The sequence below is a fragment of the Rana temporaria genome, chromosome 3, assembly GCF_905171775.1.
Source record: "Rana temporaria chromosome 3, aRanTem1.1, whole genome shotgun sequence".
NCBI classification, from domain to species: Eukaryota; Metazoa; Chordata; class Amphibia; order Anura; family Ranidae; genus Rana; species Rana temporaria.
This window is the reverse complement of record NC_053491.1, coordinates 221505734-221525427: the sequence shown is the minus strand read 5'-3', so window position 1 is coordinate 221525427 and position 19694 is coordinate 221505734. Positions and strand designations below refer to the sequence as shown.

General features: G+C 42.2%; 1 protein-coding gene across 1 annotated transcript in view; it reads right to left on the bottom strand.

Annotated features, from left to right (window-relative positions):
• Positions 1–19694, bottom strand: part of NUP37 (nucleoporin 37) — a 46182-nt gene that overhangs the window by 10651 nt on the left and 15837 nt on the right. Inside the window, exons 3-6 of the mRNA XM_040344288.1 lie at positions 14552–14676; positions 9768–9840; positions 7003–7097; positions 283–373 (exon numbers count right to left, since the gene is read on the bottom strand). Of these exons, the coding sequence (XP_040200222.1) occupies positions 283–373; positions 7003–7097; positions 9768–9840; positions 14552–14676 (384 nt within the window). The remainder of the gene's footprint in view (positions 1–282; positions 374–7002; positions 7098–9767; positions 9841–14551; positions 14677–19694) is intronic.

The following is a 19694-nucleotide window of genomic DNA, read 5'->3' as shown; positions in this document are numbered from 1 at the left end:
ATAAGCACACAGCTACCCGACTTCACACATATATACAGAGATGAAAAATCCACACAGTTATCTTTGTTAGTGGAAAATGTATTCCGGTTATCACTCTCCAGGCTAGGCCCATAGCCAAATGCAGTGTAACAATAACATGAATTACAATGCAGTGACCCTTTGTGCATCGAATATAACTGGTGATAAACTAAATCGGTATATAGCGGACTGAATCAGAACTTCTTTTTAAGGTTGGCACGACTTAAATGTACTGGATTCTGTTAAAAATGGACTCTTTCAAACCTTAAATGCTTCTTCTGGATGCCAGGCTACACTCATCCCAGGTGATCGTAGCATAAACATTGCAATCTGATTTCCTCCTAAATCCCAAATTCTAAAATAAACAAACAAAAATGCAAAATATTAAAGTAGAATCATTTAAGACCCCCTCGCCCCCACATCCTTCCCCTCAACACACACATCAAGGGCACCTACATATGAAAACATCAAATGCACTACATGTTATATATCATGTTATGCCCTCAGTGGCAGGGTGAGCCGAGTGATGGTCAACATGGATCCCGACCTCCTATACCGCAATCTTTTCCCAGCCTGGACCAGCTCTATGACATCAGCCAACAGTGGGTTTCAGCCAGCAATTTGCTGAAACCGGGTCACAGGAGTGCAGAAAGCTACACTCCTGTGATCCACAGGAGAAGTACAGCCAAACAAGCTGTACTTCTCCTTTAAATGTAAGCAAAACTGTCATGAATGGCTTCCATTCATTATGGCTTGCTCGGTATTGTGATTCCATAATTGGCCCACAGCTATCCCATGGTACCTGGGCCAATCACAGCACCCTGTACCATGTGATTAGCTGTATTCAATCACAGCATCACAATAATAAGCAAGCTGTCATGAATAAAAGCCATTCACGCCAGATAAAAATTGCTTATAACAATGATCAATAACAGTGTAAAAAAATAAATAAAAAATCCCTGATCTCCATCCCTTCCAAGTACCCTGGTGACACGGAACTACTCTGATGACAGTAAATGTAAAATAACAACATCTGTTAAAAATGTATATATTTTATATAATATTGTGACAGTACAGTTCCCTGTCCTGGTAATAGTCGCCCAGGATTCTCAAATAGGTAGGTTGAGGGGCTCCAGGGTTATTTAATGTGGAGGAATCTGTTTGATCAGTTTCCTCCAAAGTTTATAAAATCCACTTGGGGACCTGGAGCCCGGAGATTCCATAGCGATATGGGTGGGATGGAATCTCCAATCCTGGGACCGGGTTTCGGAAACAGCCAGGACTCTGGCTGGTTGATTGAGCAGGTGGCTCCTGGGCTTATAGCAGAGTCAGGAATAGGGTTCTGGGCTCCACCCTCCCGAGGAGTCCAGGAAAGCAAGGGAGAAGCATGCATGTCTGCATGGTATAGACAGAGAGCCCAAAGCTGTGGGCTGAGCAGCACGGAAGCTGGGAGAAGATACAGTGGTTGTATCGAAACTTTATTGTATGGCCAAGAGGGCTGAAGTGTAAAGCCTAAGCGGCAGTATTTCTGAAGAGAGCCAGGAGGCTCTGCATTTTCCATCATTTATTATTTTACTGCTATAGCAACCTGAACCCCCCCTGCTTGGGAAATTCTAGATGGATTTTTCTTTCTTTAATAAAAGTGGGCCAACAACCTCTTAAAAAGCACAACTGGCGTGGACTCTGCTCACTGGTATGCTCTACACAGAAGCGAAACAACCCCCAACATTACTATATATATTAAAAAAAAAAAAAAAAAAATGATATACATACGGTCACCACTCAATATCCCTGATCACTGTCACGCTAGTCCTATAATGATGCTGTACTGCACTGGACAGTATAAAAACTGCGAAGAAAAAAAAAAGCTAAAAAATATTCGGAATGAAAAAAAGTGTGGTCAGCAAGCCTTCTGAGAGACATATACACAATGAGTAAACATAAAATGGATAAAAAGGTTGCGCTATTCAATCACGTATATACAAATGTAAAATTTGATGATTAGAACAGTCCACAAGAGATGTGAAAATAAATCCTGATGTCAATCTCCACCATCCACCACTGTAGTTATCTTAAATATCAGTGCCTCCACCAACAGCTGAAAGGCTCGCTTACCAGCAACAAAAGACTCAGTCTGTGTTTCCAGAATAGATGCATCACCTGGAACCTGAGTGAGAATCTTCACATCTTATACGGTGCCAAGGGATGTACCATCTGGACCTGGAGAAAGGCCTTGGCTGGGCCAAAGCCACACGCGCAAACAATCCCTTGTAAGGAGGGATCAATAGGAGCTGGTAAGCGAGCCTTTAAGCTGTTGGTGGAGGCACCGATATTTAAGATCACTACAGTTGTGGATGAAGAAGATTAACATCAGGATTTATTTTCACATCACTTGTGGACTGTTCTAATCATCCAATTTTTAAATTTGTATATACATAATTGAATAGCACGACCTTTATCCATTTTATATTGGTGACAGTATGTAGAAAAAAAAATGATAAAAAAAAACAAGTTTTATTAAATTTCCTATGTTTTCAAAAAATTGTGACAAAAAATTTGATGCAGGTACACGGGGCGCAGTGGAAGAAGACTGAATTCTGCACTCTGTGTGTAGCGCACCACTAAACTCTGCACTCTGTATGCAGTTCACCCCTGAACTCTGCACTATTTATGTAGCACCCCCTTCACGCTGCAGTCTGTGTGTAACCCACTCCCTGAACTCTTGCACTGTACATAATGCACTCCTGGTATTTAATGACTCTGTTTAGAACCTCCCACTGTTAGTAAAATTTGACCACACCCACTATTTGATGTGGTTTGGAGGGCGTGTGTAAGGGACGAGGGGGGGGGGGGGGTAGGGGGATGGGATTCGTGATTGAGTTCCTGTACCCAATTTCTGAGTAAAAAAAGCGCTGACCATATCTATATCCAGAGGCCAAGTGAGGGGGCCACTTCTAATTTGACCTTTTTCTTTAATTCACAAATATTAGGGGATGGCCATAAGTATTGTCCTCAGAGATCCTTCTGCTCAACTGCTACTGCAGCTGTATCCCTATCGCACACTAGTCTATAAAGAAGTGATGTGCTGGAAGGGTTTGTGGCATTGAGCTCAGTGCAGAGGCGGCAATAATAAACCTCACCCCATTCACTAGTGTCAGACAGCAATAATAAACCCCCTTCCCCTTTTCACTCATTTCATTGAAAGGGACAGCAATAATGCTGAAGACACGTTCCCATGCTCTTTTCGGTCTTCCTTTTGGGCTGAAACTACACTATTCCTGTTGGCAAAGAAAACTCCCTGTCCAGATTGACAAGCAGTAAATCACTCTGTGCGATAGGCAGTACCGAGTTTAATACTTACCTGATATACCTGTACACTATTTTTCAGAACAGTGTGGAATAGATGTGTCCTTATATTACAAATGGATTACACCATGCAAATCTGGCCTGCTTCTTGGCCGTTACCCTGGTTGGGACTGAGTGCTCCTGTCTCAGCCCGAGGTCAGTGCCGGAACACAAAGAGCATTCCAATACTTGGCACCCCACGGTCATTCTACATTTGGCACTGTCTAGCTGGGGCATTGTAGGCTGCAAAAGAGGGCCTTTACAGGCTGCTGGTTGTAATAAAAAGTTATTAAGGCTGTCACTGCTGACCTTTCTGAGAATGCCATTTGCCTGACAGTCATGCTGATCTAACAGCTTTAATCATTTCTGAAGCATGGACCTGAAACAGATATTTACATTAGGTCAGGAGTCCCGATTTTACACTCATTGAGTACCGAAGCCAAAGATAGCAATGGCAGCCCCTGCATTTCTCTCGGTATACCTTCAATCCTATTGTCACTAACTGCAGCAGTCCTGTAATCCATGACATTATAATGAACGTATGACATTATCCAGGCAAATTTAGAGATCTGCCCCGAGCTCCAGATTTTTTTTTTTTAAACAAAGCAGGAACAAGACTTACCGCTATTTACCATACAACCAACCTGATTTCTGCCAGGCTATGGCAGGCAACAGCAAAACTTTACCTTGAATGTGAAGAGCATAGGAAAGAACCATAGTATAAAGTTTTGATATAATAAAGGGTTTAAACATGGTTTGGGGGGAATTAGTTAAAAATTATACATGCTTTTAGGGCGTGTGTATATGTATATGTATATATATATATATATATATATATATATATATATATATATATATATATATATATATATATATATATATATATATATATATATATATATGTATGTATGTATGTATGTATGTATATATATATATATATATATATATATATATATATATATATATATATATATATATATATATATATATATACACACACACACACACATACACATACATACATACACAGCAGCTGCTAATCGGTAAAATAAAACTATCAGCTGTTAAAAATCAGATTAATCTTCTACATCATAGCATGTCATAGCTAAGACAGTAAACCTCAATTTACATAGGGACCATTTATGTATAAAAGACATGTCTGTTTTTCCTAAATGAATGGATGAAAGCCTCGGCTGTAAAAACTACCCTTTACAAGAGAAATTATGCATTTGAAGTTGTGCAGAATGAGAACAAGTTGACCTTTTGCAAACGCTCTTGGTGTTCTTTTAGAGAGTACTTAGTTTTTAATATAGTTGGCAATGATTTCTGGTTTCTCTCCAATGTCATAATGCTTTCCCAAGATTTAAGCCATCACTGCACAGAAACATTTTAGAAGCAAATGCTGACAATGTGCTGATTTGAATTGGAGGAAAATGTAACTCAATAAACCCATGTGTAGGTTTTAGTTCTTGATTATATACAACAGAAATTTTAAATGTTAAAACCTTAAAAAGGAACGTTTCGACCTTTCAATGTTTTCTTTTAGTTACATGTAAAAGATATAAGCTAGCAATAAATCTTAAAATAGAGTGTGGTTAAAAAACAAAAAACATTTGTATAGCTTACATATATATGGGACAGCGATATTTGTTCATTAAAAACCCTATCTTCTTGTTTTGCAGTGCTACACAGTGGCTGGCTTTACTGCTCCTTCTCACAATCCTAGTCTATGAACCTTCTAGTTGATAAAAAAAAATTTGGTTTCTAATTTGTTCATATTTTATTTAACCACTGGTAAAAAAAAATGCTATCTGCCTGGCTGTCATCCTGAAACTCTATGGCTTCATTCACACTTGTACAACTCCAAAGTCGCGTCGACTTTGGAGTGCAACTTTGGATGGGTGGAACTTAGATACGACTTTGGCTTTGACCAGGGATAATGAACAACTGTTGCACTGTATAACATTCAAGTACCACTTTCATGCAACTTTTGAGGGTTAACATTGAAGTCTATGGCCCTCAAGTTGCATAAAAGTAGGACCAAAGTACTGCATAATCTACTTTAAAGTCGCTGCAACTTTAAGTCGCACATATACAAATGGTTATCATTGGAAAACATGGGAAATGACTTGTCATGCAACTTTGATGTCCAAAGTTGCACAAATGTGGAGCCTAAGGGGCAGATCCACGAAGAAGTTACGACAGCGTATCTATTGATACGCCGCGCAACTTCTATTTTGCTCCGGCGTATCTTTGTTTTGTATCAACAAAACAAGATACGCTTGAAGCTGGGCTAGATCCGACTGGCGTACGTCTTAGAACGCTGTCGGATCTAAGGTGCATATTTACGCTGGCCGCTAGGTGGCGTTTCAGTCGAATGCCGCGTCGGGTATGCAAATTAGCTAGATACGCGAATCCACAAACGTACATCCGTCCGGCGCATTTTTTTACATTGTTTCCGTAAGGCTTTTTTAGGCGTAAAGTTACCCGCTATATGAGGCGTACTCAAGCATGGACGTCGTTCCCGCGTTGAAATTTGAAAATTTTACGTTGTTTGCTTAAGTCGTTCGCAAATAGGGCTTTGCGTAGAATGACGTTCACGTCGTAAGCATTGTCTTGTTTCGGGTTAATTTCGGGCATGCGCACTGGGATACCCCCATGGACGGCGCATGCGCTGTAAAAAATGTTTTAATTTACGTTGGGTCAAGATGTATTAACATAAAACACGCCCCCATCACATCCATTTGAATTGCGCGCCCTTAAGCCGCCAAACTTACGGCGCAAATTCTTTCAGGATAAGGAAAATACGCTGCAAGTTACGGTGGCGTAGCGTATCAGAGATACGCTACGCCGGACGCAACAATGCGACACGCTACGTGGATCTGGCCCTAAGTGTCTAATATAAAACAAATAGGCAGACAAAAACTTCTAACTTTACACTCAAAGGGCCAGATTCACATACCCGCGGCGCAGCGTAACGTAAACCGTTTACGTTACACCGCCGCAAGTTTTCAGTCTAAGTGCCCGATCCACAAAGCACTTACCTGGAAATTTGCATAGATACTCTGAGAGATACGACGGAGTATCTGAGATACTCCGTCGTATCTCCTTTGTGAATCTGGCCCAAACTTCCTAATCTGCATACTGTTCTAAGTCATTGGGCTGATCTATTACCACATGAGAACCGGCTCTTTACTTTGCAGAATGTGTAGGTGAACAAGTTTTCACTTTGAATACTCACTCATGCAAGGGAAATGAAACAAACATAATTTTTGCTAAAACATATCCGACTCTTAGGATGTTGAACCGAACACAACTTCAGACTTTTTTTTTTTTTTAACCAGCAGAGCAGGCTGGGAACTGGTAATTTAGCAATAGTAATGTTTTTTTATGTCACATTTATAGGGTTAATTTGTACTATTCTGTAATTTCACATTAGCTCATTCCTAGTATTGAGCAAGTATATTGGAAAAAAAAAAAAAAAAAATCACAGCTAGCTAGTCAAAAGGTATTGGAAAAGAAAGGGGCAAGTAACAAAAAAAACACACAATTCATTCTGCCGTTTCCAGGATTCTATCTAGGTCAGGAGTTTCAAAGTCTCATTAAACAGCACAACATTTAGACACATAAATGTCTTACCTGCATGTGTGGTCATCACTGACACTTGCAATATCATTTCCTTCACAAGAACAGTAAACGACATCGTTGATGTAGCCAGAGTGACCATCTATGACCTTTCAAATAGAAAAGTGCACAAAAAAAACCCAAATATGACTTTTTTTTCTAAAATTGTAGGAAATTGTACAAATTATGTGGCTAATGGTAATTTGTTATATACACTAGAAGGCTCATTCAGTAGCAAAAAGCATAAAACAACGTTCAATGTACAGATATCGACAGTAACCAGTCAGAATGCTTCTTTTAGTGGAGTGACTTAATTAAAATAATGCGATTGGTTGCAAAGGATTATTGCAGTTTGCATTGTCAGCTTTTTTTCCTTGCATTTATTAGAGGAAAAGTTCACTTAAAAAAAAAAAAAAACAACAATAAATAAAAGCACATTAGGAGCCTGGATAGCATAGCATCAGCAAATCAACAGATCCCGAGATTCACAGAGCGACACCATCTCACAAAAGTGAGTACACCCTCACATTTTTGTAAATAGTTTTACTATATTTTTTCATGTGACACTGAAGAAATTACACTTGGCTACAATGTAAAAGTAGCAAGTGTACAGTTTGTATAACAGTGTAAATTTGCTGTCCCCTCAATATAACAACACACAGCCATTAATGTCTAAACCGCTGGCAACAAAAGTGAGTACACCCCTCAGTGAAAATGTCCAAATTGGGCCCATTTTCCCTTCCCAGTGTCATGTGATTCGTTAGTATTACAAAATCTCAGGTGTGAATGGGGAGCAGGTGTGTTAAATTTGGCATTATCACTCTATGGCTGGGTTCTCACACTGGTACGACACGACAGTCGTACTACTTTGGATCCGACTTTGCCCTGCGACTTGAAGTCCGAAATGCGTCCCACTTCAATGAACAGGGATCAGTCTTCAAGCCCCGACAATACCAGGCACGGTTTCTGGTATGAATCTTGAGGGGAACTCCACGTCAAACAAAAAAAATAAAAACACCGCATGGGTTCCCCTCTAAGAGCATACCAGGCCCTTCGGTCTGGTATGGATTTTAAGGGGAACCCCCTACGCCGAAAGAACGTTGTGAGAGTCCCCCCAAAATCCATACCAGACTCTTATCCAAGCACGCAGCCTGACCGGTCAGGAAAGGGGGTGGGGACGAGCGAGTGCCCCCCCTCCTCCTGAACCGTACCAGGCTGCATGCCCTCAACATGGGGGGGTGGCTCATTGGAATCCCCCTTTAATAAGGGGGCCCCCAGATCCCAGCCCCCCACCCTATGTGAATGAGTATGGGGTACATCGTTCCCCTACCCATTCACCTGGAAAAAAAAAAGTGTCAAAAATAAAACACACTACACAGGTTTTTAAAGTAATTTATTAGGCAGCTCTGGGGTCTCTTCCGACTTCGGGGGTCTCTTCCCACATCTCCGCTCTCTCCGGCCTCTTCTCCGTGTCTTCTGCCGGGCTCCTCAGCCATCTCCTGTTCTTTTGCCCGCTCTTCTTCATCATCATCTTCCCTCTGCTCTTCTTCCGATGTTGACGCAACGCTCTCTCCCGCTCTAATGCCATGTGGCATGAGGCGTGGTCACCAGGTGATGTAATCCAGTGACCCAGCCCCTTATGTCACCACCTGGGGCATGATAGGATGGTGACGTAATAAGGGGCGGGGTCATCGAGTGACATCACCTGGGGACCACGCCCCATGCCAATATAAGTTGTTGCGCACTGCACTGAAGAGCAGAGGCAAGAAGACAATGAAGAAGACCGGGCAAAAGAGCAGAAGATAGCGGAGGAGCCCAGCAGAAGACAACGGACAGTGGGAGAAGAACTGGAGAAGTCGGAAGAGACCCCTGTTACTGCCTAATAAATTACTTTAAAAACCTGTGTAGTGTGTTTTATTTTTGACACTTTTTTCCAGGTGAATGGGTAGGGGAGCGATGTACCCCATACTCCTTTACATAGGGTAAGGGGGCCGGGATCTGGGGGCCCTCTTATTGAAGGGGGATCCCAGATTCCAATGAGCCCCCCGTCTGTCTTTTTTTTTTTAAACATACTATATACACTTCACTGAATATGAAGATAAAATATAGGACATTAGCAAGATTTTCCAACAAGAATCATGCAACTTTCACCCAGGATTTAAAGGAGAAGTACAGAAGTACAGCCAAAGCTTGCTTGGCTATACTTTTCCCGTGGATCACAAGAGCGCAGTTTGTTCTGCACTGCTGTGACCCTATGTCAGCAGACCGAGGGCTGAAGCCCGCTGTCGAAAAACATCACAGAGCCAGTCCAGGCTGGGGCAAGATCGCAACAATATGGTTGGGATCCACCCACAACCCCAGCACCTGGCTCAGCCTCTCAGCAAGCCGCGAGCAGAGAGCTGGTGACTGACAGTCATCAGCTCTCTGCTCACAGGGCTCAGAGAATCAAGCGATCAGCAATCTTTTATTGCTCAGTTCTCAGTCTTAGAGCCAGCAGGGGAAATATGCAGCATCAGACCAATGCTGCATCCACCTAGCCAAGTATGATTCTTGAAAAAGAAAATCTTCAACTTCTCTTTTAAACATGGTGCAGTTGGATGTTTTTGATAGATTACATGGCTCAACAACAAAAATATACATTTAATCATATAAAGCTCTGCAACCCCTAAAAGGGATGCATCTGCTGTGGATTAATGTGCCTACTTTGTTACATGTTTGGTAGAGACACAGGTTTTAATGGCAACGGCAACTGCTTGGACACTTTACAGTCTGAGTCTTACCTGGCACTTATTCTGTTCATGAAAGTCAGATGTGAATACTCTTAACGTTTTATCTCCAGCAGCTGTGCAAAATCTAGTTTGAAAAGAAACACATTTAGCACTCTAAACCTTATTGTAGGTTTTATTGTGTTGAAAGCTATGATTCAAAAAGACCCAAGGTTGTTAAAGTGTAGCGTTTTGCAGTTCACCACAGTGAAAATGGCCCCATTCTCAAAAATTTAGATGGATTGCTCCAGAGCAACACAAAAAGTAATTCATGTGAATGAGCCTTTAAAAACGTGTTTGTAAATCCCAATAGTAAACTCCTATTGATCAAAAAAGTGTTTTGTCACATCTAATAAGTAAAAAAAAAAAAAAAAAAAAAAGTTAGAATTTTTACTTGCCTGTAAATTCTATATGCTGGAGTATAGTCCACAGTCAACGTATTCATAGACCCTAGAATATAGGCTCATTATTCGGGTAACTGGACACTGACAAAGGTCTTGAGGACATGCCCCCGGGAGCCTCTCCTATAACCCTACACCACTCCTAGCTCCTAGGTCACTCTGCATTGCTTGCCACAAAACGAGTCCTGTACTATACTCCAAGCTATGAAATTTACAGGCAAGTTAAAATGTCTCTTATCTTAATTGTACAGTACAGGACACAAGCAAAGTATTTATAAACTAAACCCCAATACGTGTTCAAGCAATGAATGAAAAGGGTGGACAATTAGGCAAACAGAACTGTGACAAGAGGACCAACAACAGCAAGGGTTAAGAAAGGATTTAAATTTACAGTGCTACTGCATAAACCTTGCAAAGCCAAAAGCGGCATCCGCAGAGGATTGGATGTCTACCTAGTAGGACCTTGTATAACAAGGGGACCAGGTGGTGGCCTTACACAGCTAAGCTACTGATCTGGTGTAATGGGCACGTAAAAGCACAGGAAGATATTTGTCCTTTAGGAGTATAAGCTCCAGTAATCTTGCAATGGTGTACTGGGAACTAGGGTGTCCCTTATGAGGTCCTGTGAACAAATAGGGAATCTATCTGTATGATCAATGCTTTAGCCTTGAGGTATACTTAAAGGAGATATGGGGGCTTAAGCTCTTTTAGCCCAACTTTTTCTGTGGCCTGTCGGCTGATGTCACTCAGCTGGTCTAAGCTCTGAAGTGATTCCAACTTAAATGTCAGCATTCATCCAGATGCCTGGACCAGCAGCTGGCTTAGCCTCTCAGCACGCTCCTGAGAGCCGGAGCCAGCCGCTCCCTCCCACTGCACAGCCCGGCGCTCCAGTGAGCGCTGGAGGGGCAGAGCAGAGGGCCAGTGAGTGACAGTCAGCGAATCTCAGCTCACTGAAGACTGAGAAATCAGCTTTTTTTGATTGCTTGGTTCTCAGTTTTTGAAGTAGCAGGGGACAGGTGCAGCATTGGACCGATGCTGCATTCATCTAGGTGAGAAGAATTGTGTTTTTTTTTTTTTTTAATTCTCATACTTCTTTTTTTTAGATGCTTAGGAGCAGAGCAGAAGGATGATAGGTCTGGTCTATGTCCTCATTGAGGTTGAAGTCCCATCTCACTTTAGGAAGAAAATGTGGTCTTGGGTGTAAGGCAATATTTTCTGTGTGGAGTATGAGGAACACCTCCTTACAGGAGAGGTCAGCCAACTCATAGAACCATCTTACAGTGAAAGCAACCAAAAAGGCTACTATGCAGAAGAAATCTAAGAGAATATCCCTTATGGGTTCAGAGGGTGGTTTTGGCAGGACAGAGATAATCAAGTTTAGATCTCAAGGAAGCAAAGGGTGCTTCAAGCTTTTAAGAAAAGGTTATATAAAAGGGCGAGTAAAGCCAGAGTTCTATAAAAGGAAAACGGGCAAGGCTGAGACCTGTCTTTTCAGAGCGCTTAAGGCCAAGTTCTGGTCAAGTCCTGATTGGATGAAGGCCAGAATGTGAGGCATTGAGTAATCTCTTGGATTGAAGTGCCTCTGTTCACATCAGGCGAAGGAGGATATCCAGGTACTATGGCAGAAAGTGGCTGTGCTTGCTTTTAGCAAGATGGCAATAAACTCAAAGACCTCTCTACCTTTAAGACCTGATCTTCAACAGCCATCCCATTAAAGTCACAGAAAGTGAAGCAGGATGGAATAGGGGATTAGCCTATGTATGTCTGTGTTCCAGATCTATTAAGCCAATTTTGTGGAATTAGAATAGTTTTCCTGCTTGGCTGGACAGGCGCATGGGCAGATTGAGAGAAGGAGCATGTCTGTTGACAGGTTGTTGTGTTGGAGAGCGCTTGAATGAAATTGGTAAAAAAGTTACAGCCTCGAGGGAGGTTACTATGAGGCCTTGAATTCTCATGGAAAAATCTCAATGTGAAAAGCATCTCAACTGTCCTGTGGATGTTAGCCGATAGCTGGATGGGAAAGTAGTCCTACAGGAGAAGGATGTCTAGGTAGCCTGTGAACTGGGTGTGCCCAAGATCTTTGTGAATACTCTGGGAGCAGAGGATAGGCCACAATTCAGTGCAACAAACTGGAAGTGATTGTTTGCCACTGCGAAGCACAAAAAGAACTGATGCAGGCAGCTGGATGGGAACATGTAGATAGGCATCTTGGACATTTACAGCTGCCATGTATTTCCCTTGTTTCAAAAAGGCAATTACCAACCATGTGAAATTTTTGACCTGGAAGGTATTTGTTGAGGTATTAAGTCCACTTTTCAGGTGTTTTAGCGCTAAAAATAACACCTCTCAAGTCACCCCAGTGTGAAAGCCTGAGTGCGGTCACACTGGGGCGGTGTGCTTGCAAGACTGAAAAAAAAAAAAAAAAAAAAGTCCTGCAAGCAGCATCTTTGGGGTGGTGTGGGAGCGGTGTATACACCGCTCCTAAACCGCCCCTGCCATTGAAATCAATGAGCAGCGCTGCCGATACGCCTGCAAAGCGATTCGGCCACATCGATTTGCGGTCGGTTTTAACCCTTTCCTAGGCTGCTATCAGCCGAAAAGCGTTACTATAGCAGCAGTAAAGCGCCACTTTACCACCAACGCGGCCATGCTAACAGTGTGAAAAGGGTCTTATACAGGCAAAGATTAATGGCTTTGTTTGGGCCAGAAGAACTTGGGTACGAGAATGGCTGGGCAGAAGTTTGTCTCAAGGCAGGAAGATTCTGGGTCATGTCTAAAGTCAGGTCCAGCTAACCCACAACATGAGTGCACTGAGAAGTGGGGGGTGCCACTGGGAAGAACCCTTGCGACAAGCTTTGGTTCGTTTGGAGGGCCATGCACGTTCCTGTCTTAGATTTGGAACTGGAGGCTTGGGATGGATGAAAGAAACCTTTTCGAACATCAGTAGTAGACCTTCTGGTGGAAGTGCAATCCATTTTCTTTAGCAGAAGTACAGGTGCATCTCATAATATTAGAATATCATCAAAACGTTAATTTATTTCAGTAATTTGAATTCAAAAAGTGAATTTCATATTTTATATAGATGGGATACACATGGAGAGATACATTTCAAGAATTTCTCTCCTATAAATTTTGATAACTATGGCTTTCAGCTAGTGAAAACCCAAAATTCAGGATCTCAGAAAACTAGGTTATTACATAAGACCAATGACAAAAAATTATTTTTATTACAAAATTGTTGGCTTACTGAAAAGTATGATTCAAAATTACATAAAATAGGGAAAATATCAACACTGAAAGTTTAGATGGTATTTATTTTACCGACTCAACTTAGTAGGTTGGGGTTCCCAAAGCCAAATAGAATATGCAAAGGCTTGTAAAGGGGCTTCAATATGGAACGCACAGCGTCATAGATACAAAGTTTGTTAATAGAAAAGAGACACAATTCCAAAAATGTATGGCTATTAGTCACAATAACAGTAAAACCTTCACCAATATTAAAAAATCATGACAACATTGTTACAATAAAAAGTGAAATACAGCAGCCTGGGCTCACTTGCGCGAACACACACACACGGTCTTAAAAGGGATGAGACAAGGGATAAAACATGGGAAAATGTGAAAGCATTGCAAAAATGTACTTCATACATGTTGGTAGATTTCTATTTTTCTTAGTACAGGCTTCATTTAAAAACAGTACAGCTTACCAAAAACTGAATGAATAAACACACTACACTGGATTGCAGGAAGGAGATATAAAGATATGTTCTTGCATATATAAGTGGAATTTAAAGATCAATTTTAATACATACAAAACCGCTTTATATAGTACTGTATTTGCTGGCGTATAAGACTACCTTTTACAGTTAAAAAGACTGGCCAAAAAGCAGGGGTCGTCTTATACACTGGGCCAGCTGCTCGAATGCCTGCTGCATGTGCGGTAATACTGTATGTAGCTTTGGCTACAAACAGTATATACCGCTTAGCCAATCCCGGTGAGCGATGTATTCAAATGAATACAGAGCCTGCTCGGATTGGGGTAACAACCTCTGCCAATCCGAGTGCCTACATACAGTAGCCTGCTCGGATTGGCTTTGAGAGTCAGAGAAGCGTGGGCTGATGATGTTACAGCCTCTGCCAATCCAAGCAGGCTTTGTATTCATTAGTAGAATACATCGATCGCCGTGATTGGCTTCAGCTCCAGCAAGAATGAAGAAGAATATGGCTCCAAAAGAAAGAAATATGAAGCATCGGAATAGGGGTCGTCTTATACGGTTAATACAGGCAAAAAATCTTTTAATAACTGTAAAATTAGGGGGTCGTCTTATACGCCCGGTCGCCTTATACGCCGGCAAATATGGTATATATTTTTTTTTTTATAAATACTTTAAAACTTACTTTAAAACGGGAGTTAATGTATCATATCTAGTTTCTGGACTCCAGGTTATAGCATCCACTCTTACTTCATGGTGAAATGTTTTGAGAATCTTAAACTCTATACCATTTACCGAGGTATCTTCTTCCTGTATTACAAATAATACAAATTTTTTATGTTATAGACAGCTGCATACAAATATTTCTGCAATACAGCACACACAGATTTAATAAAATAGGATTTTTACCTTACCACTAAAATCAATTTCCTGGAGTACAGTACAGGACACAGGCTTCTTTATATCATTACAACTGGATTACTTGCAGCCACATTCAGGTGACTTGACACTGGCTGCTGGGACACATTCTTATAACCCTTCCCACTCCCACCTACCTTAAGTTTTGAAGCATATAATATGAAGATTGTGAGAGCATTGGCGAAGGACCTGTGTATTGTAACGTGTTCCAGGCAGGGCCGATCCGCCCCCTATAGGCTCACTATGCAAGCCGCTTAGGGCCCCTTTGCGGAGGGCCCCCCAAATTACTTTAATGTAAGATGTCAATTCCGACAGCAGAACACCCCCTCCCCCACTTCTCAACCTTAATCTTTAATGTCACATGTCACGGTCGGTAGCGCCACCCCCCCCCCCACCGTTTCTCAAGTTTAATGTGACACCTCATTTTGCTTAGGGCCCAGGGGAGGTCAGGATCGGCACTGGTTCCAGGACACAGATTTTACTGGTAAGTTTTTACTGGTTGATGATACAGTATGGTACAGGACATGAGCTTCTTTATATCATTATGACCAGGACATCCAAAAGCAGTCAACACTTATTCAGAGCAGCTTGTAGTATACACCTGAATGTGGAATCAAAAGAGGTCTTAATCACTTGTCTGATCCACCTAGCAAAGTTGGAGTAAAATGCAGGGAGACGCTTACCAGAGCTCTCAGGAAGCACAAAGAAGGAATCAGATTTCTGAAATTAAGTTGCCACTCACAGGGCACACTGCGTGCAAACAGTGCAAGGGAATTTCCCTAGGATGTTTGGAGACGTACATAAGGAAATAGACCATCTCTTTATAGGAGGTAGAAAGCAGGGACCACCCTGGGGGAAAAAGGAGACCTTAGACCTGAAAATAACTTTCTCCCTCTGCAAAATTAAGAAGTGTTTCTTATGGAATAAGGTTGCTAATTCAGTGACTGTCCTTGCAGATTAGATAGCAACAAGAAAAGCCATCTTACGGGCATGTTTAAAGGGCAGCTACTGCAAAGCTGAGAACAAGATTGAGGTCCCAAAAGCGACATAGTGGATCAGTCAGGAGGCGACATGTGAGCTACGTAGAAACATAATGGCTGAGGTTGAGATTTGTCCTTTGACGCTACTCATGGTCAGATGTTGGTCCAGCACTTTCTAGAATGAAATCCCTCACCTTGCACCAAGCAAAATACAACTTTCAGGTAGGATGGTAGACTTTATGAAAATTAGACTTCCTAGCCTTAAAGGAGTTGTAAAGGCAGCATTTTTGGGATTTTATTATCTTAATGCATGAAGATAAAAAAATGTTCCGTGTGTAGCTGCCTCTATAGCACCCCCTAATTACTTACCTGAGCCCCTTTTCTCTCCAGCGATGTTCACAAGTGTCTTAGCCATCCGGGACTCTCCCCCTGATTGACCGAGACACCGCAGCAGCGCCATTGGCTCCCGCAGCTGTCAAAGTCAGTTAGCCAATCAGCAGAGAGAGGGGCCGGGTCGGGGCTCTGTGTCTGGACACATGGAGCTGTGATTCGGCTCGGGTGCCCCCATAGCAAGCCACTTGTTGTGGGGGGTACTAAACAAGAGGGAGGGGCCAGGAGCAATAAAGAGAGACCTGAGAAGAGGGGGGTCCAGGCTGCTCTGTGCAAAACCAACTGCACAGCGGAGGCAAGTATAACAACATGTTTAATTATTTTCTTAAGCAAGACTTTACAATCACTTTAATATAACAGACCACTGTCCCTCAGGACTGTGGCTTCCACAGCCATACCACTTAGGCCAGAAACTGAGAAGCAGGATGGAACACCGGTACTTGTGACAGGAGGTCAGCACCGTCCAGAAGTGCCCACGGAGCGTCTGTCAGAAGTTAGAGTATGTCTAAGCACTTCATTCTCCTGGGCCAATTAGGTGCTATGAGAATCACCGGAAGGCCCTTTATCTCAATCCTGCGAAGTAGGTGGGGCAGAAAACCATAGAACAGGCTGAACCGATTCCATGGAGTCACCAGAGTATCCACTGCAAAGGCCCACAAAGCATTCCTGGATTTGGTAAAAAAAAAAAGTCCAGTAAGTTGCAGAACCTGGATGCCAATAAATCTACATCAAGTGTACCCCATCTATGACAAAAGGCTTGAGATACCTCTGAATGGAGGTCTCCAGCCCACATATACAGACACTGGCAAAAGATAAAGTCTTTCTGCCAATTGTCTACACCTGGGATGTGAACGGTGGGCAGAGCCAGTGAAGTTCCACCCAAGAGAGAATCAAGAGTGGCACGATGCCAAGCGTCTCCTTGAGGATTGACGTAGACCATGACAGTGGCATTGTTTAACTGGATTCTAGTTGGTTGTCCTTGAAGAAGAGTCCCACATTGAAGTGACAACCAAATCAGTTTGAATTTAAGGATGTTTATGGGAAGGTGAGCTTTCTCTGGATGCCCATGTTCCCTTCACCAAGAGGGTCCCCAGGACAGTATCCCAGCCTGACAGGTTGGCATCGCGAAAACACTCCACAGTTGTAGGAGAAAGCTTCCCTAACTCCTGTTCAGAGATGGAAATCAACCATGCCAAGGGCAGTCTGGCCCTGGGGGTCAGACGAATGGTGTGGTCTAATTACAGAGTCTGTCCCACGCTGCAAGAATGTTAAGCTGCAATGGTTTGGGGTGAAACTGGGCATATGGAACAGCCTCGAAGGAGAGAACAATGAGACCCAATATCTTCATTCAGAGCTGAGCGTAATGGGACAGCAGTTTAAACCCAAGGCAGGAAGATTTTGTACAGGGCTGTGTCTAGATTCAAGCCCAAATGTTTTAATCTGAGATAGGTCCAGCAATGACCTCAGACAGAGGATCCACCTGGAACTGTCAGGGACCGAAAAAACTGGTTCTTCATCCAGGTACCCCACTACATGGATTAGCATAAAGCAGAGCCAAAACCAGGGCAAACACTATGGTGAAACCCAAGGGGTTGTGGACAGGCTAAATGGGAGGGCAACAAATTGGTAATGCTGGTCACCCATACCATTGTTTATGAGATTATACATTTACTGTTGCTTCAGTTCCAAATGCCATTGCTATAACATGCTCAACACCAGTGTCAATTGTCAAGTAAGTGGCTGCACATATTGTTGACACCAATAAATGCACAATTACTGTTTTTTTCCCCCATATGAGGTTTAGTTGCTACTAATAGCAAGTGATGGTTTATTTTTTATTGAAAGCCTATGGGGTGTGAAACACACTCAAAAACTTCACCGGTGCCCAAAAAATTTGCACACCATAAAATAGGTGACATAAAATATGCAACGGGTGTACACAAGGCAAGCCCTCTAAAATCAGAGGGTCTTGCCCTGAATTCCCTGGGGCGTTAGGCTCCAGACGGGGACAAGGGTGCTTACACTTGGTCCATCTGGCCTAAACCAGACGTACCCTTTTCTCTGGAGGGTATGCCGAAACAGACCCACCCAAGTACTAAGTGGAGCTCCCCCAAAGAGAAACCCAATGGGAGAGGGCAAACTAAGCCAAAAGGCCATGTCCACCCCCTCCCAAAACTTGCAGGGCAGGCCCGAGGACCTACACCTTACCAGTTATACAGTGCAACAAACCGTGTACAAACAAAAAAAATACAAAAAGGTAAGCAAGTAAAATAAAGTGGGGGAGAAGAAAGTAGAGGAGGGTGAAATGCCATTGTGTGCATGGGACTGGGGGCCAAACTGAATAGTTGGTGGTCTTCCATCCTATATACTCTAAGCTCACATAGAACTACTTATGCAGATAGATTGGTACATCATATGTATTGTGCTACATCAGGCAAGTCCCTTCAGGTACCACTTGCTATGATGCTGTAAAGTGTTGCCAAGTTTTTGCAATAAAGCTTTTTAAACTTTTCATTGTGTCTGTGATCACCTCTGGTGTGAAGTTCAGAGTGGGGATATCTGATCTATAATTAAAGGCAATGTAAAACAATTTTAATAGAACCTTATGGTGTTCAGTTAACAATATACACCTTTACTACATGATCAATATAAGTGCATTCTATTGGGGAGGACAAACTAGCTTCAGGGGGCAATTAGGACGTTCTACAAAACACTGCAGTTCTCATTGGCTAAAAAAACACAACAACCCTTAGATTGGTTGCTGCGCTTTTTACCCAGTTTCTGTGAAGCTGCTTGTACTGCAGCACCACAGACAGATCATCTCCACAGCGTTTGCAGCTTTCTACATGACATGGTGAAGATTATGCAGTTAGCTGTAGGGTTCCAATGTACATTCTGGAATACATCATGAAGCAAAATGTGCAGGAAGAAGGCTCATTAAAACAAAAGGACTGGCATCTCATCTGACACGGTGAGTTTATCTTATTTTCGTGGTTTAAATCTTTATTTCTGGAAAAACAGGAGTTAACAGGTATGAACGCTTAAAAACAGTCAAGATTTATATATGCATTTGAGAACTACAGACTTTCGACATTCGGGGCCCCCCCCCCCCCCCCCCCCAATTTGTTTCAATGAGCAGTTTTGGCTGTCAAACACATACAATCAGTATTATGTTGTTAGACAACATTTGTAATAGCGGGGGTCTTTCTTTTCATATGCTTGCTTACTCAGGATGTAAGAGGTGGTAAACTGGTACTAGTAGTATTTTGACAGGTTATGCAATTCTCGTTTAATGTAAGATACTGTAGAGGTAGTTGATAAAAACAACTTTGCTACAGCACTGCAATGGTTACCAAAGGAAAATCAAATAAAGTGCATTATCAATTACTGTATATTTATTTTCCTTGTATAAAATACAATATTCATTTAATCCTAAAAAGGCACCAATAAAAGGACATTGTCAGACTTCTTTCCTGGTACTTCACAACTGCTTATACTTAAGCAAGAAAGCCAATGGTTCTTGTGTCGTGTCTGAATAAG